Source organism: Papio anubis, chromosome 7 (assembly GCF_008728515.1).
Source record: "Papio anubis isolate 15944 chromosome 7, Panubis1.0, whole genome shotgun sequence".
Lineage (NCBI taxonomy): Eukaryota > Metazoa > Chordata > Mammalia > Primates > Cercopithecidae > Papio > Papio anubis.
In genome coordinates this window covers 67,252,628-67,273,138 of record NC_044982.1, presented here as the reverse complement: position 1 = coordinate 67,273,138, position 20,511 = coordinate 67,252,628, and the positions used below count along the sequence as shown (strand labels likewise).

The 20,511-nt window shown below is 41.0% G+C and overlaps 1 protein-coding gene across 18 annotated transcripts in view; it reads left to right on the top strand.

Annotated features, from left to right (window-relative positions):
• The window catches only part of MIA2 (MIA SH3 domain ER export factor 2), a 117,000-nt gene that overhangs the window by 22,397 nt on the left and 74,092 nt on the right, over window positions 1-20,511 (top strand). For 2 of the 18 annotated variants that reach the window (XM_031668162.1, XM_031668159.1), the window contains exon 1: window positions 8,182-8,312. The exons of 9 other annotated variants lie outside the window; for them this stretch is intronic. In XM_031668162.1, coding sequence (XP_031524022.1) covers window positions 8,286-8,312 — 27 coding nt within the window. In that variant the 5' untranslated portion in view covers window positions 8,182-8,285. Of the gene's footprint in view, window positions 1-8,181; window positions 8,313-8,851; window positions 9,457-9,612; window positions 9,668-10,094; window positions 10,472-20,511 lie in introns of those variants that run through there. 7 more of the 18 variants (XM_031668161.1, XM_031668156.1, XM_031668163.1 and 4 more) reach the window with 6 other exon arrangements.

The following is a 20,511-nucleotide window of genomic DNA, read 5'->3' as shown; positions in this document are numbered from 1 at the left end:
ATTTTACTTGGATCATTTTGGATGAAATTATTTAGACATGAAAATATTGAATTTACATTTATGTTAATTATCTTGTGGATCTTGGAAAGTCACTTATTGTCTGGGAAGGAGTCCCAGTTTGAAAACTCCAGTATCAGAACTGAGATGAGATCACAGGCTGCTGGTCAAAACTGGCTTTGTATTGTCTAAGAAAATTATGAATGAGTTGTCAGCATTTAAAAGGTGAGCTCGTATTAAAATCGGAATTTCTGGGTTCTTTTGAAAAAGAAGACTGTGATATATAGCTGTCAATTTTTCTTGAGCAAAAAGAAACTCAAGTTGGTTAGTGCTTGCTTACATAGACATGGACTCTCCATTTTCCTACATTTATGTCAACTGCTTGGTCTCTACAGAGGTTTAAGTTCATAATCTTCAGACTAAATATTCTGAGAGTTCCTGCTAGATCTAGGATTCTAACAATCTGAATGTATCTATGAAGCACCCATAATATAGATTTGAATAGCTGTAGTAAATGGAAAATTTGAGCAATTTTCCAGTTACATTTAGGTGAAAGGTTTCCTTGTCTTCTTGTCTAAATACTTCAGGTAATTCTTCCAATTCAATGGTAGTTGCAGGTAGATTTTGTGCAGAACATACTTTCTTTGTAATGTTCAAGTACTAGGGATCAACACTACATTTTTCTTTTGAAAATTAAAATGATATTTCTTAAATGATTCCATCACGTCAAAAGCAATGGGAAATTAAATGAGGCAGTTTTTTTTAAATATAACAAAAAAATTATGAGAAAGCAAAAGGTTTTGGAAAAAAATGATTTTTAAGTTTAAAGATTCCAAAAATGTGAAGAAATTGGAATCAGCACTACTGAAAACTGAATAAGTGTTTTGAAAGTTCAAATATAGAAACTATCTAAAAAAGAAAAACATAAATAGAAATTATGAGTAAAAAGAGAAAATATATAACAAGCCAGGAGACTTATGCCAAGAATAGAATTTCCAGAAAGAGAGAAGGCAAATGAAGAGAAGGAAGCAATAATTCAAGAAATTTTAGAAAGAAAACTTATCTGAGCTTTAAAAGTAATCAAGTTGGTTTTGAGTGAGATTCTTAATCCTGAGTTCTAATTCGATTGCACTGTGATCTGAGAGACTGTTATGATTTCCATTCTTTTGCAGTTGTTGAGGAGTGTTTCACTTCCAATTATGTGGTCGATTTTAGAATAAGTGCTGTGTGTCATTGAGAAAAATGTATATTCTGTTGATTTGGGGTGGAGAGTTCTGTAGATGTCTATTAGGTCTGCTTGGTATAGAGCTGAGTTCAAGTCCTGAATATCCTTGTTAATTTTCTGTCTCGTTGATCTGTCATAATATTGACAGTGGGGTGTCAAAGTCTCCCAATATTATTGTGTGGGAGTCTAAGTCTCTTTGTAGGTCTCTAAGAACTTGCTTTATGAATCTGAGTGGGTGCATATATATTTAGGATAGTTAGCTCTTTATGTAATGCCCTTCTTTGTCTTTTTTGGTCTTTGTTGGTTTCAAGTCTGTTTTATCAGAGACTAGGATTGCAACTCCTGCTTTTTTTTGCTTTCCATTTGCTTGGTAAGTCTTCCTCCATCCCTTTATTTTGAGCCTATGTGTGTCTTTGCACGTGAGATGGGTCTCCTGAATACAGCACACCAACAGATCTTGACTCTTTATCCAATTTGCCATTCTGTGTCTTTTAATTGGGGCATTTAGCCCATTTACATTTAAGGTTAATATTGTTATGTGTGAATCTGATCCTGTTGCCATGATGCTAGCTGGTTATTTTGCCCATTAGTTGATGCAGTTTCTTCATCATGTCGATGGTCTTTACATTTTGGTGTGTTTTTGCAGTGGCTGGTACTGGTTTTTCCTTTCCATATTCAGTGCTTCCTTCAGGAGCCCTTGTAAGGCAGGCCTGGTGGTGCCAAAATCCCTCAGCACTTGCTTGTCTGTAAAGGATTTTATTGTTCTTCACTTAGGAAGCTTAGTTTGGCTGGATATGAAATTCTGGGTTGAAAATTCTTTTCTTTAAGAATGTTGAATATTGGTCCCCACTCTGTTCTGGCTTGTAGGGTTTCTGCAGAGAGATCTGCTGTTAGTTTGATGGGCTTCCCTTTGTAGGTAACCTGACCTTTCTCTCTGGCTGTCCTTAACATTTTTTCCTTCATTTCAACCTTGGTGAATCTGATGATTATGTGTCTTGGCGTTGCTCTTCTTGAGGAATATCTTAGTGGTGTTCTCTGCATTTCTTGAATTTGAATGTTGGCCTGCCTTGCTAGGTTGGGGAAGTTCTCCTGGATAATATCTGGAAGTGTGTTTTCCAACTTGGTTCCATTCTCCCCATCACTTTCAGGTACACCAATCAATCATAGATTTGGTCTTTTCACCTAATCCCATATTTCTTGGAGGCATTGTTCGTTCCTTTTCATTCTTTTTTCTTTAATCTTGTCTTCACGCCTTATTTTAATAAGTTAATCTTCAGTCTCTGATACCCTTTCTTCCTCTTGATTGATTTAGCTATTGATATTTGTGTATGCTTCACGAAGTTCTTATGCTGTGTTTTTCAGCTCCATCAGGTCATTTATTCCTCTCTAAAATAGTTATTCTAGTTAGCAGTTCCTGTAACCTTTTATCAATGTTCTTAGCTTCCTTGCATTGGGTTAGAACCTGCTCCTTTAGCTCAGAGAAGTTTGTTATTACCCAACTTCCGAAGCCTACTTCTGTCAATTCATCAATCTCATTCTCTGTCCAGTTTTGTGCCCTTGTGGGAGAGGAGTTGCAATCATTTGGAGAAGAGGCATTCTGGTTTTTGGAATTTTCAGCGTTTTTGTGGCAGTTTTTCCTTTTCTTCATGGATTTATCTACTTCTGATCTTTGAGGCTGGTGACCTTTGGATGGGGTTTTTGTGTGGGGGTCCTTTATGTTGATGTTGATGTTGTTGCTTTGTTCGTCAGTTTTCCTTCTAACAGTCAGGCCCCTCTTCTGCTGATCTGCTGCAGTTTGCTGGAGGTCCACTCCAGACTCTGTTCATCTGGGTATCACCAGTGGAGGCTGCACAACAGCAAAGGTTGTTGTCTGCTCCTTCCTTACATCAAGGGGCACTGGCCTGATGCCTGCCGGATATCTCCTGTATGAGGTGTCTGCTGACCCCTGTTGGGAGGTCTCTCCCAGTCAGGAGGCGTGGGGGTCAGAAACTTACTTGAGGAGGCAGTCTGCCCCTTAGCAGAGCTGGTGCGCCGTGCTGGTAGAATCCCTCTTGTTATGATCAGCTGCACTCTTCAGAGCTGGCAGGCAGGAACGATTAAATCCGCAGAAGCTCTGCCCACAGCCGCCCCTTCCCCCAGGTGCTCTGTCCCAGGGAGATGGGGGTTTTGTCTGTAAGCCCCTGACTGGGGCTCTGCCTTTTCTTCAGAGATGCCCTGACGAGTGAGGAGGAAACTAGAGAAGCAGTTCTGCCCAGTCCAGACCAAACTCATTGTTCAGTTTCCTGAACCTGGCCAAGGAGGCAGATTTTGGAGAGCTACTAGTATACTGACTCTCCTGGTTCAACAATGGAAAGAGAAGAAGAGTATCTCTTTCAAATCTCCACAAGGAGCCTTGGCAAGAGTAATTTGAAAATTTAATGGATGTCTTTTGAAAATTTACTTCCTGTTAGCACTTTTCTTTTCTCTCTCTCTCTCTCTTTTTTTTTCCTATCTTTTGAGACAGGGTCTTGCTCTGTCACCCAAGGTGGAGTGCAGTGGCCCTATCACAGCTCACTGCAACCTCAGCCTGCTGGGCTGAAGCAATCCTCCCATCTCAGGCACTCGAGTAGCTGGGATAACAGGCATGTGCCACCATGCCTGGCTAGTTTTTCTTTTAAATTATTATTATACTTTAAATTCTAGGGTACATGTGCACAACATGCAGGTTTGTTACATATGTATACATGTGCCACGTTGGTATGCTGCACCTATTAACTTGTCATTTACATTAGGTATTTCTCCTAATGCTATCCTTCCCCCATTCCCCCACCGCAGGACAAGCACTGGTGTGTGATGTTTCCCACCCTGTGTCTAAGTGCTCTCATTGTTCAGTTTCTACCTATGAGTGAGAACATGCAGTGTTTGGTTTTCTGTCCTTGTAATAGTTTGCTCAGAATGATGGTTTCCAGCTTCATCCATGTCCTTGCAAAGGACATGAACTCATCCTTTTTTATGGTTGCATAGTATTCCATGGTGTATATGCCACACTTTCTTAATCCAGTCTATCACTGATGGACATTTGCGTTGGTTCCAAGTCTTTGCTATTGTGAATAGTGCCACAATAAACACATGTGTGCATGTGTCTTTATAGTAGCATGATTTACAATTCTTTGGGTATATACCCAGTAATGGGATCGCTGGGTCAAATGGTATTTTTAGTTTTAGATCCTTGAGGAATCGCCACACTGTCTTCCACAATGGTTGAACTAGTTTACAGTCCCACCAACAGTGTAAATGCATTCTTATTTCTCCACATCCTCTCCAGCACCTGTTGTTTCCTGACTTTTTAATGATCGCCATTCTAACTGGTGTGAGATGGTATCTCATTGTGGTTTTGATTTGCATTTCTCTGATGAACAGTGATGATGAGCATTTTTTCATGTGTCTGTTGGCTGCATAAATGTCTTCTTTTGAAAAGTGTCTGTTCATATCCTTTGCCCACTTTTTGATGGGGTTGTTTGATTTTTTTCTTGTAAATTTTATTAACTTCTTTGCAGATTCTGGATATTAGCCCTTTGTCAGATGGGTAGATTGCAAAAATTTTCTCTCATTCTATAGGTTGCCTGTTCACTCTGATGGTAGTTTCTTTTGCTATGCAGAAGCTCTTTAGTTTAATTAGATCCCATTTGTCAATTTTGGCTTTTGTTGCCATTGCTTTTGGTGTTTTAGACATGAAGTCCTTGCCCATATCTATGTCCTGAATGGTATTCCCTAGGTTTTCTTCTAGAGTTTTTATGGTTTTAGGTCTATCATTTAAGTCTTTAATCCATCTTGAATTAATTTTTGTATAAGATATAAGGAAGGGATCCAGTTTCAGCTTTCTAGATATGACTAGCCAGTTTCCCCAGCACCATTTATTAAATAGGGGATTCTTTCTCCATTTCTTGTTTTTGTCAGGATTGTCAAAGATCAGATGGTCATAGAAGTGTGCTGTTATTTCTGAGCCTCTGTTCCGTCCCAGTGGTCTGTATCTCTGTTTTGGTACTAGTACCATGCTGTTTTGGTTACTGTAGCTTTGTAGTATAGTTTGAAGTCAGGTAGCTTGATGCCTCCAGCTTTGTTCTTTTGGCTTAGGATTGCCTTGGCAATGTGGGCTCTTTTTTGGTTCCATATGAACTTTAAAGTAGTTTTTTCCAATTCTGTGAAGAAAGTCATTGGTAGCTTGATGGGGATGGCATTGAATCTATAAATTACCTTGGGCAGTACGGCCATTTTCATGATATTGATTCTGCTTATCCATGAGCATGGAATATTTTTCCATTTGTTTGTGTCCTCTTTTATTTCGATGAGCAGTGGTTTGCAGTTCCTCTTGAAGAGGTCCTTCACATCTCTTGTAAATTGGAATCCTAGGTATTTTATTCTCTTTGTAGCAATTGTGAATGGGAGTTCACTCATGATTTGGCTCTTTGTCTGTTATTGCTGTGTAAGAATGCTTGTGATTTTTGCACATTGATTTTGTATCCTGAGACTTTGCTTAAGTTGTTTATCAGCTTAAGGAGGTTTTGGGCTGAGATGATGGGGTTTCTAAATATACTATCATGTCATCTGCAAACAGGGACAATTTGACTCCCTCTTTTCCTAATTGAATACCCTTTATTTCTTTCTCTTGCCTGACTACCCTGGCCAGAACTTCCAACACTATGTTGCATAGGAATGGTGAGAAAGGGCATCCCTGTCTTGTGCCACTTTTCAGAGGGAATGCTTCCAGTTTTTGCCCATTCAGTATGATACTGGCTGTGGGTTTGTCATAAGTAGCTCTTATTATTTTGAGATACATTCCACCAATACCTCGTTTATTGAAAGATTTTAGCATGGAGGACTGTTGAATTTTGTTGAAGGCTTTTTCTGCATCTATTGAGATAATCATGTGGTTTTTGTCTTTGGTTCTGTTTATGTGATGGATTATGTTTATTGATTTGCGTATGTTGAACCAGCCTTGCATCCCAGGGATGAGGCCAACTTGATCTTGGTGGATTTTTTTTTCCTATTTTTTTGTAGAGGCGAGATCTCACTATGTTGCCCAGGCCGGTCTGGAGCTCCTGAGCTCAAGGGAATCCTTCTGCCTTAGCCTCCCAGAGTGCTAGGATTACAGGCTTGAACCATCATGCCTAGCATCTTTCTTTTCTTTTTTCTTTTCTTTTTTTTCTTTCCCTTTCCTTCCCTTTTCTTTTTTCTTTTCCTTTTCCCTCCCTCCCTCCCTCCCTCCTTCCTTCCTTCTTTCCTTCCTTCTTCTCTTTCTTTTCTTTTTTATTTTCTTTCTTTTCTTTTCCTTTCTTTTCTTTTTTCTGAGACAGAGTTTCACTCAGTCACCCCTGCTGGAGTGCAGTGGAGTGATCTCAGCTCACTGCAACCTCTGCCTCCTGGGTTCAAATGATTTTCCTGCCTTAGCCTCCCGAGTAGCTGGGATTACAGGTGCACACCACCACGCCCGGCTAATTTTTTGTATTTTTTAGTAGAGACGGGGTTTCACCATCTTGGCCAGGCTGGTCTCGAACTCCTGATCTCAAGTGATCCACCCGCCTTGGCCTCCCAAAGTGCTGGGATTACAGGCGTGAGCCAACTGCGCCCAGCCCTTTCTTTCTTTCTTACTTCCATTTTTATTTTGGATTCAAGGGGTACATGTGTAGGTTTGTTACAAGGGTAGATTTTGTGGTGCTGACATTTGGGCTTCTATTGATTCTGTCATCCAGATAGTGAACATAGTATTCAGTGGGAAGTTTTTCAGTCCTTGATCCCCTCCCTCCCTCATTTTTAAGTCCCTACTGTTTATTTTTCTCATCTTTATGTCTGTATGTACCCAAGATTTAGCTGCCACTTATAAGTGAGAACATGTGATATTTGGTTTTCAATTTCTGCATTAATTCACTTAGGATAATGGCCGCCATCTGTGTCCATGTTGCTGCAAAGAACAGGATTTCATTTTTTATGGCTGCATAATATTCCATAGTGTATATGTACCACATTTTCTTTATCCAATCTACCGTTGATGGGCACCTAGGTTGAGTTCATGTCTTTGCTATTGTGAATAGTGCTGCGATGAACATAAGAGTGCATGTGTCTTTTGTTAGAACAATTTACTTTCTTTGGGTATATACCAAGTAATGACATTGCTGGGTTGAATGGTAGTTCTATTTTTAACACTACTTTTTTTCTATTTTACAATTGAGGAGCCTTTTTGAGTTCTAACATTTATATATTCTTAAGTAGAATGCTTCATTTATTCACAGAATATACAATGGAAATTACCCAGCTATTGTTCAACAGGTAGTTCCTGATTCAATATGTTCTGAGAACAACTCTTACATCACTAGTACAGAGATTAAAGATGTGGCTCCACAATTTTGATTTTCTTCCAAAGGACTAGATCTTAAAGTCTGTGACACTGCCTATTTAATTAAAAGGGAGTAACTAGTACTTACAGCTTTGCAATGGGACCCTTCATAAGGGATGTCGGTGTCTAGGTTGTGAACAAAGTTTACTGGTTAGCATGTTTCTGATGTTCTTGGATGTTTTCTAGTAGCTGTCACAAACACTAACAGCATTTGTTCTAACATCTGCTTTAAAACAGGCACTATATAAGACCAAAAAAATCTCATGTCTACTTATGGAGGACAGTCTTTGAATATCTTTTAAATGATAGAGATCATGTACTCTATATGAATAGGCTATAGAATAAAACATTTTAGTTTTCATCAGTTTTCAAATTCAGGATTTTTCTTTTCAATTATAGACTGTAAGAGGGTAGTAATATGTACGACATTTAAAAAAATATATAGGTGCGTATATATGTGTGTGAGTATATATATACTTAATAAGGAGTGAGGTCCATGAAATTGGGTTATGGGTTGGTAGTCACAACTCCACCTGTAGCACCCCTTCACCACACAAATGTCAAAACAGGATCACAGTGTAGAAACAGAAGAGTGCAGGATATATTAGAATCTGAAATCTTTCTCAAGGATACGAGGTACCTAGTAGAACTTTATTTACGTGTTGGGAAATTTTAACATGAGCTTTTTAAGAAATGGAATTGAAAAATCCAGAGGAAGAGGTGAGTTTGTAACAATTAAGCATACTGAAAAAAATTAGGTTTGGAATTTTGCAGTAAGTTTGTTAAGCTTTGCTGTGTTTTTGCTATGGGGGACACTTGGATTTTTCTTTCTTTTTCATTTTATCCTCTGTCCTTACTATTTTTAATATTTGGAATGGTAATTATTGAAAATTGGAGAGGGGCATAGAGTGACTTAGGGAGGGCAAAGGGAGATTTTGTTTTGTTTTTTATTTTTTGCAAGTTCTAAAACCTGAAAATGATTCTGGAGTCTCCTGAAAATGTTCAGACACATTGAAGAATTTTTATCGAGTAATACAATATTCTAATTGAGGCATACACATTGTTCCAGGAGACTGTTAAATTCTAAAGATAAAAGTTTGATTATGCTTCTGTTTTGACTTCAATAAACTATTCACATAATGTAATTTTAATATACACTAATACGTATGAAAGTTGTGTATGCTCTCCAAAGTTTAAGCTGTAAACCTTAAATTACTAAGGAGAATTACTAAGGTAATGGAGAATTACTAAGCAATTTCGGCTACTCTGTTATTAGCATTTCCTGAAACTCCGCAGGCTGATGTGGCAAAGGAGAAATAGCAATCTGAGTTGTGAAAAGCTAGGCCGCATTTTGGTACTGAAAAATCGCTTGCTGTGAACTGGGGCCAGTTTTTGATTTTTTAAATGGCATAACAATTCGTTGCTACAAGAGGTTACATCAGGAAAATTTCCTAAGGATTTAAGATTTTGTTCATCTATTGAGTTCTTTTGGGTGATTTATTTAGGAGGAGGTATCTGCTCCTTTTTGAGTTGCTTCACGAAAGACTTGAGTGAGAAGGCAGAATATAATAAGAATGATTATGCTGGCAAGGAAGACATATATATGAGATGGGTTATCCTTTACACCTACGTCAGCTAAAACCGTCTCCTACGAACAAATCCAGCACTTGGCACTTTATTCGACGGTCCTAAAAATAGGGTCCTAAATTTAGAAGGCAAGTTGCTACTTTTAGTTCCTCTTCTCGGAGGAAAACAGCCGCGCCGAGCCAGGCCAAGGTCCACGGGGATTTGATTTAGTATTTGGGTAACTGGGTGCTAATGGAATTGAAAACAGCTGGGCCTAGCAAATGCACAGGTGACTCAGGTAAGCGAGGAAACCCGATCGAGGTTCTCTTGCGTGGGACAGGTTAAACTCGGACTAGACCACAGCTGAGCCGGGACGCCTTCCTGTCCAAAGTCCAAGGTCCGGACTTGGTTGGCAGGGCGCACCGGCACCGGCGCGTGCCCCGCAGGCCATTTTTCTGACTGGAATGACGGCGGCGGCTGGCTTCCCGGGGCCGCCGGGGTCTCCCGGGGTACGCCGCCGTCAGGGCTTCTGCAGGGCGCAGAGAGCAGGCTCTAGCAGGACTGCGGCAGGAAAGCCTTGGGTGTCGGGGCTGGGCCTGGCGCCGGTCCCTGGGTCGAGGGGGCGCGCTGCGCTCGCCCCCAGGGGTTGTATAGAGACGCCTCTAGGAGAAGCCTCGCCGGCGCCACCGCGGCCGCCCGAGGCGGGGGACCTTGGGACATAGCCCTAGTCTTTGGGGCTGTGCGGCGCACAGGACAGCGCACAGTACGAGGCCGAATCCCATCCTCTAGTCCAAAGCCTCTCTACTACCACGGATGGGTGACTGCGCTAGGTAGAGCGCCGGCCCCTTTAAGAGCGAACGACCGGGACACGTCTGCGAAGCTTGCGCGAAGAAGGGGAAGTTTGCGGCTGTCCGCGCCTCCCCGCCTTCTCGCGGCTGCCTGGCCGAAACCAAACCGAGGGTTGGGGTGGCGAGGACAGGGTGCGTCGCAGGCTTGTGCAAGTCGGGCTCGGACCTGCGCTGCCTCAGGATGTAAAGTGTAACAAGGGGGTCGGGATGGGCAGCGTGGGCCTGTGAGGCCTGTGGGTGCCCGCGTCCCCCAGCTCCCCCCGCAGCCGGCTCCGCAGTGGTCCGCTCCTGTTGCCGGGTGCGGATTCGGGTTCCGGACCGAAGGCTGTGTGTTTTCCGCCGTTTATCGTGTCCCCGACAGGCCGGGGTTACTGCAGCGACCACGAGAGCAGCTTTGGTGCTATGGAGGAGCCCGGGGCTACCCCTCAACCGTATTTGGGGCTGGTCCTGGAGGAGCTACGCAGGGTGAGCCCAGGCGCGATGAGTGTTACGTGGCCCAGGGGTCGCGGGAGCCGCCGGGGAAGGAAGCAGTAGATGGGCTTTGGGGTGTGAGCCGCAGTGGTTGAAGGTCCCGAAGCCAGTCGTCGTCTACTGCCCGGCTCCGGCCTGTGTTCGAGGCAGTAGTGAGGCTCGCAGGGCGCTTGAGTGGTTTTTGTGTGATGGTGGAGGACCTGGGGCTCTGGAAGGTGAAGAAAGCACTTGCTTAGCTGGACTTTGCAGGGATGTAAATGTTTCCCGATTCCTGAAACTAATTAGCCTTTCCGCTATGTTGTTTATTTTGAGCAGGGGTCAGTGACACGTGGTTCCTTCGACTGTGAGAAACTTGAGGACTGTTCTTTAAATTAGTTACATTTAGTGATGTAACTTTTCGTTGAACCTTGAAAGGACACCTGAGGTTGGGCGGGGAGTTGAAATTTTGATTCTGCATTTTTTTTTTTTTTGGAAAGAATGCCCTTTTGAGATGCTCTACCATGAGTGAGTTTGTTCTTCGCTTCTGTCTTGTTAATGTACAGTCTAGAGATAGTCAACTCCCATGTTCAAATTTTGTTTTTTTAAAGTCTAGTTTATAATCAGGTTTTAGAGATTTTTCTCCTTAAGTGTTTACAGGTATCTTTGTTCACATGTGTAGGGGCATTTATGTCGCCGTGTTTTTAAAAACTGGATTAAATCTTTAAAACGACCACGTAATTTTGAGGCAGTTATGATTATGTTTTCTTGTTATGTGAATTAAAAGTACTGTTGCCATGGTGTTAGTTTATGAGTTCATAGTTTGTCTAGTGCATATGTATATGTATTTAATATGAAAGGAGCACCTTTATGGAGATTCTAAATGGACGAAGATATAGTTTTGGCCACTAGCATCATGTTGTCGAGAGAAGACCAAAAAAAAAAAAAAAAAAAAAAAAGTACAAAGTAGAAACTGATGAAGTGCTTACCTAAGCATACACACAAAGTGCTTGTGAAATTGGGGGGTGGTAGAGATTACATTTTCTTGAGCGTTAGGAAAGTCTTTCCAAGGCTGAGCAAATAATTTAAGCAGAGGAGGCATGAAACAGCACGGTGGGTGCAGGGAACTAGGAGCTATATTACTTAGAGTGTAAAGTGGGCTTAGGGAGTGATGTGCAATGATGCTTGCCGGAGATGTAAGTAGGTTCCAAGTGCTGTAGGTGTTGGAGAGCTGTTGAAGGCTTTTCCGTGGTTAGGCTTTGGTTTAAAAGCTCTTCTTGATAGTAGCATGTAGATTAGATGTCAGGGAAACAAAACTTGAAATAGGGATTAAGGGAGAGATAACAGTAGTAGGGATAGAAAAGAGGGTACTGTGTGGGGAAATAGCCTCATAAGAGCTAAAATATGTTTGGCTTTATTGATTGCATGTGAAGGGTGAGAGAAAGAGAAGGAATCTAGAAGGACTTCCAGGTTTCTGGCTGTGGTAACTTATTCATGGAGGTAGGGTTTATAGGAAGAGAAGCATATTGTGGGATGGGAGATAATTTCAGATTGCACATTATTTCCCTTTCTTCACTAAAAACAATAATAAGATTTAGTTTTTATAGGACTGCTAATTTACAGAGACATGGAGAAATGCAGCCAGATTTTGCAGTTTTCTCTAGTCTGGTGCGTTGTATCTTCACCTGCACAGTTTTTTTTTTTTTTTTGCTAAATGCAACTACCCTGGCCTGGGGGCTAGGATGGCGCAGCATTGTTCTGCTTTAAAATTTTTTTTAGTTTTAAAAATTATTTTGTATTGAGATGTATTCACACAACATAAAATTAATCCTTTTATAATGTCCACTTCAGTGCTGTTTTTGGTATATTCACTATGTTATGCAACTGTCAGCACAGTTCCTCAACATTTTTATCACTCCAGAAAATAAACTCTGTACTGATTAGCAGTCTTAATTCCCATCCCTCATCCCTTGACAACCACTAATCTATTTTCTGTCTGTATGAACATGTCTATTCTGCATGTGTCATGTAGTCATACTCTATGTGGCCCTTTGGCTTCTTTTACTTAGCATGTTTTCAAGGCCTATCCATGTTGTAGCATGTAACAGAGCTTCATTTCTTTTTTCTTTCTTTCTTTTTTTTGAGACAGGGTTTCACTCCTGTCACCCAGGGGGGAGTGCAGTGGCACGATCTCAGCTCATTGTAGCTTAGACCTCTCCGGCTCAGGTGATCCTCCCACCTCAGCCTCCTGCATAGGTGAGATCACAGGCATATACCACCAAGCCTGGCTAATTTTTTTGTATTTTTTGTAGAGACAGGGTTTCTTCATGTTACCCAGGCTGGTCTTGAGCTCCTAGACTCAAGTGATCTGCCCACCTTGGCCTCCGAAAATGCTGGGATTACAGGCGTGAGCCACTTCACCTGGCCCTTCATTTCTTTTTATGGCTGAAAAAATATTCCGTTGTGTGAATATATCCCATTTATGTCATAGTTGATGGACATATGGATTATTAATACTTTTTGGCTGTTACGAATAATACTGCTATGTGTACAAGTTTTTATATATGTTTTTAGTTCTCCTGGGTAAGTACCTGGGGTGGAATTGCTGAGTCATATTTACCATATGTTTAACTTTTTGAGAATTGCCAAATTGTTTTCCACAGAGGTCACACCATTTTACATCCCCACTAGCCGTTTATGAGGGTTTCAGTTTTCTGCATCCTCTTCAACGCTTGTGATTTTCTGTTTTCTTTTGTTTTTAATTGTCACCCTTGTGAGTGTACAAGTGAGTGGTATTTCACTCTTTTTTTTTTATTTTGAGACCGAGTCTCGCTCTGTCATCCAGACTGGAGTGCAGTGGCGTGATCTCGGCTCACTGCAGCCTCCACCTCCCAGGTTCAAGAGATTCTCCTGCCTCAGCCTCCTGAGTAGCTGGGACTATAGGCACTAACCACCACACCTGGCTAATTTATGTATTTTTAGTAGAGACAGGTTTCACCATGTTGGCCAGGATGGTCTTGATCTCCTGAACTTGTGATTCACCTGCCTCACCATGTTGGCCAGGATCGTCTTGATCTCCTAACCTTGTGATTCACCTGCCTTGGCCTCCCAAAGTGCAGGGATTACAGGTGTGAGCCACCGCGCCTGGCTTAACTTTTTTTGTTTGTTTGTTTTGTTTTTTAAGAGATGGGGGTCTTGCTTTGTTGCCCAGGCTGGAGTGTAGTGACATGATCATAGCCCACTGCCACCTTAAATTCCTGGCCTCAAGGGATCCTCCTACCTCAGCCTTCCAGAGTGCTGGTATTACAGATACAAGCCACCACACCAGGCCTCATGGTTGTTTTGATTTGTATTTTCCTAGTAACTAATGATGTTGAGCATGTGCTTATTGTTTATATCTTCTTTGGAGAAATGTCTATTCATTTCCTTTTGCTCACTTGAAAAATGGGTTGTCTTTTTATTGTTGAGTCGTAAGCATTCTTTATACATTTAGGGTGCTAGATGCTTATCAGATAAATGATTTAGAAAGATTTTCTCTCATTCTGTGCATTTTCTTTTCACTTTCTTGGTGTGTCCTTTGAAGCATAAGCGTTCTAAATTTTGATTGAGTCCAATTTATCTTTTCTTCTTTGGTTGCTTGTGCTTTTGGTACCATAGCTAAGAAACCGTTGCTTAAGACAAGGTTACAAAGATTTACAGTTATGCTTCCTTCTAAGAGTTTTAGCTCTTACAGGAAGTTATTCGATCCACTTTGAGTGATTTTGTTTTCATATGTGTTGTGAAGAATGGGTCTAGATTCATTCCTTGGCATATGGCTATTTATTGGCTTATTCTAGTATGATTTGTTTGAAAGGACTGTTTTTTCCTTATTGATTTGTCTCAATACTATTGAAAATAATTTACCATAAATTTAAGGTTTTATTTCTGGACTCTCATTTCTATTTCATTGGCCTGTGTCTATCCCTATGCCATTACTACATTATCTTTAAAACATTTTTTTACCCAATGTCTTGATTATTGTAACTTTGTAGTAAGAAACAGTAGGGAAGTATGAGTCCCCCAATGTTGTTTTTGTTTGTCAGTATTTTTTTTCTTTATCAATATTGTTTTGGCTATGTGGAGTCCCTTGCATTTCTATATAAACTTTAGGAATTCAGTTTTAGGAATTTAAGATTTAATTTGTCCATTTCTGCAAAAAAGGCAGTTGGAATTTTGATAGGGGTTGCATGGAATCTGTAGATCAGTTTGGGGAGTATTGCTCTTAATAATATTAAGTCTTCCAAGCTGGGTGCAGTGGTTCATGCTTATAATCCCAGCACTTTGGGAGACCGAGGTGAGCAGATCATTTGATCCCAGGACTTCGAGACCAGCCTGGGCAACTTGGTGAAACTGTTGTGGTCTTTTGTCTCCTTAGCTCAGGTACGTCTGAGTTCTTGTCTCACAACCAAGAAGAATTAGGCATGCAGACCCCGGAGAGTGAGCGGAGTAGTATTTATTAAGTGAAAGGAAAGCTGTCAGCAAAGAGGGAATGCAGGGGGTGGTTCCCCTACCCGAAGGCGGGAAAGTCACCCTGTGTGGCTGGGTCTGGGTCCTTTTATGGACTCAGAATGGGGAGTGCATGCTGACTGGTTTGTGAGTATGCAAAAAGGTTAAAGCCAAGACACCACTCAAAGATGGGCATGACAATGTAGACAGCTGATTAGGAGGCTGGGTGCGGTGGCTTATGCCTGTAATCCCAGCACTTTGGGAGGCTGAGGCGGGTGGATCACGAGGTTAGGAGTTTGAGACCAGCCTGGCTAACATGGTGAAACCCTGTCTCTACTAAAGATAAAAAAAATTAGCTGAGCATGGTGGCGTGCATCTGTAATCCCAGCTACTCGGGAGGCTGAGGCAGGAGAATCGCTTGAACCCGGGAGGCGGAGGTTACCGTGAGCTGAGATTGTGCCATTGCACTCCATCCTGGGTGACAGGGTGAGACTCCATCTCAAAAAAAAAAACCAAAAAAAAAAAACCAAAAAAGAAAACATTAGTAAAGGGTAGGTATATGTAAAATAGGTGAAAGATGGGGATCAATCAGAGGAAAGCACACCAAGCAAGAGGGCAAGTTCTCCATCTGGTCCAAGGATTTAACTTGTAGCTTGGCTTTCAAGCTTTAAACTGTCTTTGGCTTGAAGTTGGGGTTTCACTAGGGACCTGCCCCTATCTGCCTAAGCATTTGCCTGCCTCCTGCCACTCTCAAAATCCTGTCTCTGAAAGAAATACAAAAATTAGTTGGGCGAGGTGGCGTGTGCCTGTAGTTGCGCCGCTTGGGAGGCTGAGATGGGAGGATCACCTGAGCCTGGGTAGGGCGAGGCTGCAGTAAGCCAAGATCACACCACTGCACTCCAGCCTGGGCGACAGAGTCAGTCCCTGTCTCAAACAAAGAAGTCTTCCAGCCCATGGACATGGATTGGCTTTACATTTGTTTAGGTCTTCCATAGTTTCTTTCCACAATGTTTTGTAGTTTAGCGTGCACTTCTTTTGTTAAATGTATTCCTAATAATCTTACTTTTTTGATGCTATTGTATATGGAAATGTTTTCTTTATTTCATTTTCGGGTTGCTCATTGCTATTGTATAGAAATTCAACTGATTTTTCTATGTTGATTTTGTATTCTGCTATTTTGCTGAACTTATTAGCTCTTGATAGTTTTTCTATAGGTTCTTTAGGATTTTCTCTCTATGTAGAATAGTATTGTCATCTTCAAACAGTTTTTCTTCTTCCTTTCCAGTCTGGATGCCTTTTATTTATTTTTCTTGCCTAATTGCTCTGGCTAGAACCTTCATTACAATGTTGAATTCATGTTAATAGAGTGAATGTTATTGTTCCTGACCTTAGGAGAAAAGCTTTTTTTTTTTTTTTCCATCATTAAGTATGATGTTAACTGTAGGTTTTGCATAGATGTTCCTTGTCAGGTTGAGGAAATTCCCTCAAATCGTACTTTGTTGAGTGTGTTTTGTTTTGTTGTTGTTTGTTTGGGACAGGGCCTCACTCTGTTTCCCAGGCCGGAGTGCAGTGGCATGATCATGATTCACTGCCGTCTCAACTTCCTGGGCTCAGATGATTCTCCCGCCTTGGCCTTCTGAGTAGCTGGGACTACAGGCATGTGGCACCATGCTTGGCTAGTTTTTGTTGAATGTTTTGATTATGAAAGGGTGCTAGATGTAGTCAAATACTTTTTCTGTGTCTGTTGAGATGATCATGTGTTTTTTTTTTCTCTTCATTTTCTTAATATGGTTTATAACATTATTGTATGTTAAACCAACCTTGCATTTCTGGGATAAATCCCACTTGGTCATGGTATATAATCCTTTTTATATGTTGTTGAATTTGGTTTGTCAATATGTTTTTGAGGATTTTTGCATCTGTAGTCATAAGATGTATTGGTGTGTGATTTTCTTTTCTTGTGATGTATTTGTTTGGCTTTTAGGGTAAATACTGGCCTCATAGAATAAGTTAGGAAATATTTCTTCCTCCTATATGTTTGGGAATAGTTTAAGAGTAATTGGTGTTCATATTTTATCTTGGAGAGGTGTACCTTCATGGAACTTTGTGTTTTAATCAAGTATTTACAGGGCCTGCATATTGACATTCTTTTTGTTATTAATATATATCATGTTTGAGATTAGATGAAAAACAATTTTAGTTCATTCTTAGTATATTTTATCAACTTGATTAATTGATTTTTTTAAAGCTACTTGATCTTGAACTCCTTTAGTACTTATGTTTTGGAAATGGAATAGATTTTAAGTGTTCTGTGGTTAGTCACTACCATATTTTATGGAGGATTACTCTTGGGGGGGGGTTACCTATCACCCTTTAAATTCCAGTTTATCAGATTACATGTAATTCTGTATTATATTTGTTGATATTTGAGAAATTTGGTTCTTTCTATGTTTTTGTGAGATAGGGTGTTATGTTGTAGATAAAATTTAAGGGTGAAAATCTCTTTGAGAAAGCTGGAATAATTTAAACCAGAGCAATTAATTTGAGATGAATCCTTTAGAACTCAGTTGCTTTTTTTGTTTTTGAGATGGAGTCTTGCTCTGTCACCCAGGCTGGAGTGCAGTGGCGCGATCTTGGCTCACTGTAGCCTCCTCCTGGGTTCAAGCCTGCCTAGTAGCTGGGATTACAGGCTCATGCCACCATGCCCAGCTAATTTTTGTATTTTTGGTAGAGATGGGGTTTCACCATGTCGGCCAGACTGGTCTCAAACTCCTGACCAAGTGATCCACCCACCTCGGCCTCCCAAAGTGCTGGGACTACAGGCCTGAGCCACCATACCTGGCCAAGACTCAGATTCTTTGCTTTTCTCCTGCCTACCAGATCTAACCAGCTCAAGGTTTTATTTTATATTTTTTTTAAAGTCTTTTTTATCTTTATTTTTTGTAATCCCAGCACTTTGGGAGGCCAAGGCAGGTGGATCACTTGAGGTCAGGAGTTTGAGACCAGCCAGGCCAACATGGTGAAACCCTATCTCTACTAAAAATATAAAAACTAGCTGGGCATGGTAGTGGGTGCCTGTAATCCCAGCTACTCAGGCGGCTGAGGCTGGAGAATTGCTTGAACCCACGAGACGGAGGTTGCAGTGAGCCTACACGGTGCCACTGTATTCCAGCCTTGGCAACAGAGTGAGACTTCATCTCAAAAAAAAAAAAAAAGGGTTTAATATGGTTTATTACATTATTGTATGTTAAACCAACCTTGCATTTCTGGGATAAATCCCACTTGGTCTTGGTACATAATCCTTTTTATATGTTGTTGGATTTGTTTTGTCAATATGTTTTTGAGGATTTTTGCATCTGTAGTCGTAAGATATATTGGTGTGTGATTTTCTTTTCTTGTGATGTATTTGTCTGGCTTTTAGGGTAAATACCGGCCTCATAGAATAAGTTAGGAAGTATTTCTTATACTTCCTAACTTAAAAAAAAAAAAAAGTGTTTTTTTTTTTTTTTTTTTTGTAATCCTTAATTTCCATGTTTCCTTAATCCCCCCCCCCCCCCCTTTTTTTTTGGGACAGAGTCCAGAGTCTTGCTTTGTCCCCCAGGCTTGAGTGCAGTGGCGCAATCTGCAACCTTTGCCTGCCAGGTTCAAGCGATTGTCCCACCTCAGCCTTTCTAGTAGCTGGAACTACATGTGCCTGCCACCATGCCTGGCTAATTTTTGTATTTTTAGTAGAGGCAGGGTTTTGCCATATTGGCCAGGCTGGTCTCGAACTCCTGGCCTCATGTGATCCACCTGCCTTAGCCTCCCAAAGTGCTGGCTTGAGCCACTGCACCCGGCCCTAGCTCAATGCTTTAAACTAGAATTTACCATGTCCTTTTAGAGGAGAAGAGCTGATAAAATATGATTGAATCAAAGAAATATTATTGCACTGAAGATAATTACATGTTTGATCTGAGAGATGCTTTTGGAATTGCCTTTTAGAGTATCATAAGTCATACTGATTACACAATTTTTGAGGTAGTGTGCATCTTATGTGTGAGTTAAGTTAGCTAAAAGTAAGATGCTTGGAAAATGTGTAAACTGTGAAGAAAACTTTTCTCACTGGTATTATGTATTGAATGCCTTTTTCTCCCCATTGGCAAAATAAGTATTTTTTAAAAATCATTAATTGCCTGTAATGATATTAGATTTCTGCGAACTGGTACCTAGGGTAATGTAGGGAGAGGCAGAAGCAGAGATCAGGGTAAAGGGATATTTTTTAGAAGTATAATCAGGTTTGTTTGGTACAGGTTAATGAAGTATAGATAGTACTTTGGAAGGAGTATATATTTGAATTAGAGTTATACAAGATTTTGGAGAGGAAAATAACTATAAATACTGTTCTTATAGGCAGAAAGGGTCTAAAAGGAAGATTTGCTATAGATATTTTGGGTTAAACCCTGGAAAGAATCAAACCCGATCATACTTCAGTTTGTTCTTTCTTTCTTTCTTTTTTTTTTTTTTTTTTTTGAGATGGAGTCTCGCTCTGTGGCCCAGGCTGGAGTGCAGTGGCCGAATCTCAGCTCACTGCAAGCTCCGCCTCCCGGGTTTACGCCATTCTCCTGCCTCAGCCTCCCGAGTAGCTGGGACTACAGGCGCCCGCCACATCGCCTGGCTAGTTTTTTGTATTTTGTAGTAGAGACGGGGTTTCACTGTGTCAGCCAGGATGGTCTCGATCTCCTGACCTCGTGATCCGCCCGTCTCGGCCTCCCAAAGTGCTGGGATTACAGGCTTGAGCCACCGCGCCTGGCCTCTTCAGTTTGTTCTTAAAATGGCATTTTTCTTTTTTCACCTTACCTTTCCCCTTTTCTTTTTGATCGAGTGATACCTTGGGCCTGGTAACAAAGAGCAGAATAACCCCATTAGGTAAGGATGAGTAATGAACTGACCCAGAGAAAGGTGAAATACAGAAGCAACAGCGAAAGCCTTAGGCTGTGTTGTGCTGAAGGTCTGCTATGGGGAGAAGTAATGTGGAAAGGCCATGGTCAGAAGAGCAGGACCTTTGGAGGAGATAATAGAAATAATTACCCTTTATTGAACACCTATCTGGCATGTTCAAACAGCATTATTCTCATTACACATAAGAGAAGGGACCCGCAGAGGTAGGGTGGAGAGATTCAAACTCCAAACCCAAAGCTCTATCAGTGGCGTTCAAAACTTTTTTTTTTTTTTTTGAGACAGGTCTTACTTTGTTGCCCAGGCCGACTTTGAATCAAAGTTTTTATTTTTAAAGCTGCAAATTGATTTTTTCTTCCTGTAAGGAAATTGTATATTGGGGAACTGATTATACTCTACAGATAAAACCTAAACTGGTTGAAATCAGGGTAAGAGTACCTGAACCCCAGGTCACTCAGTTTCTTTCTCTGGCCTTCTCTTATTCTCATCCTTGGAAGCTTTAAGGCACCTCTGTAGAACTCCAATTTGAAGGTAATTGCATTTCACCATACTGCTGTTCTTTACGTGGTGATAGTGATTGAAAGTTGCCAAAAAAATGTACTCTGATACCTTCTGTTTCCATGTTAGTCTGGTAGCCC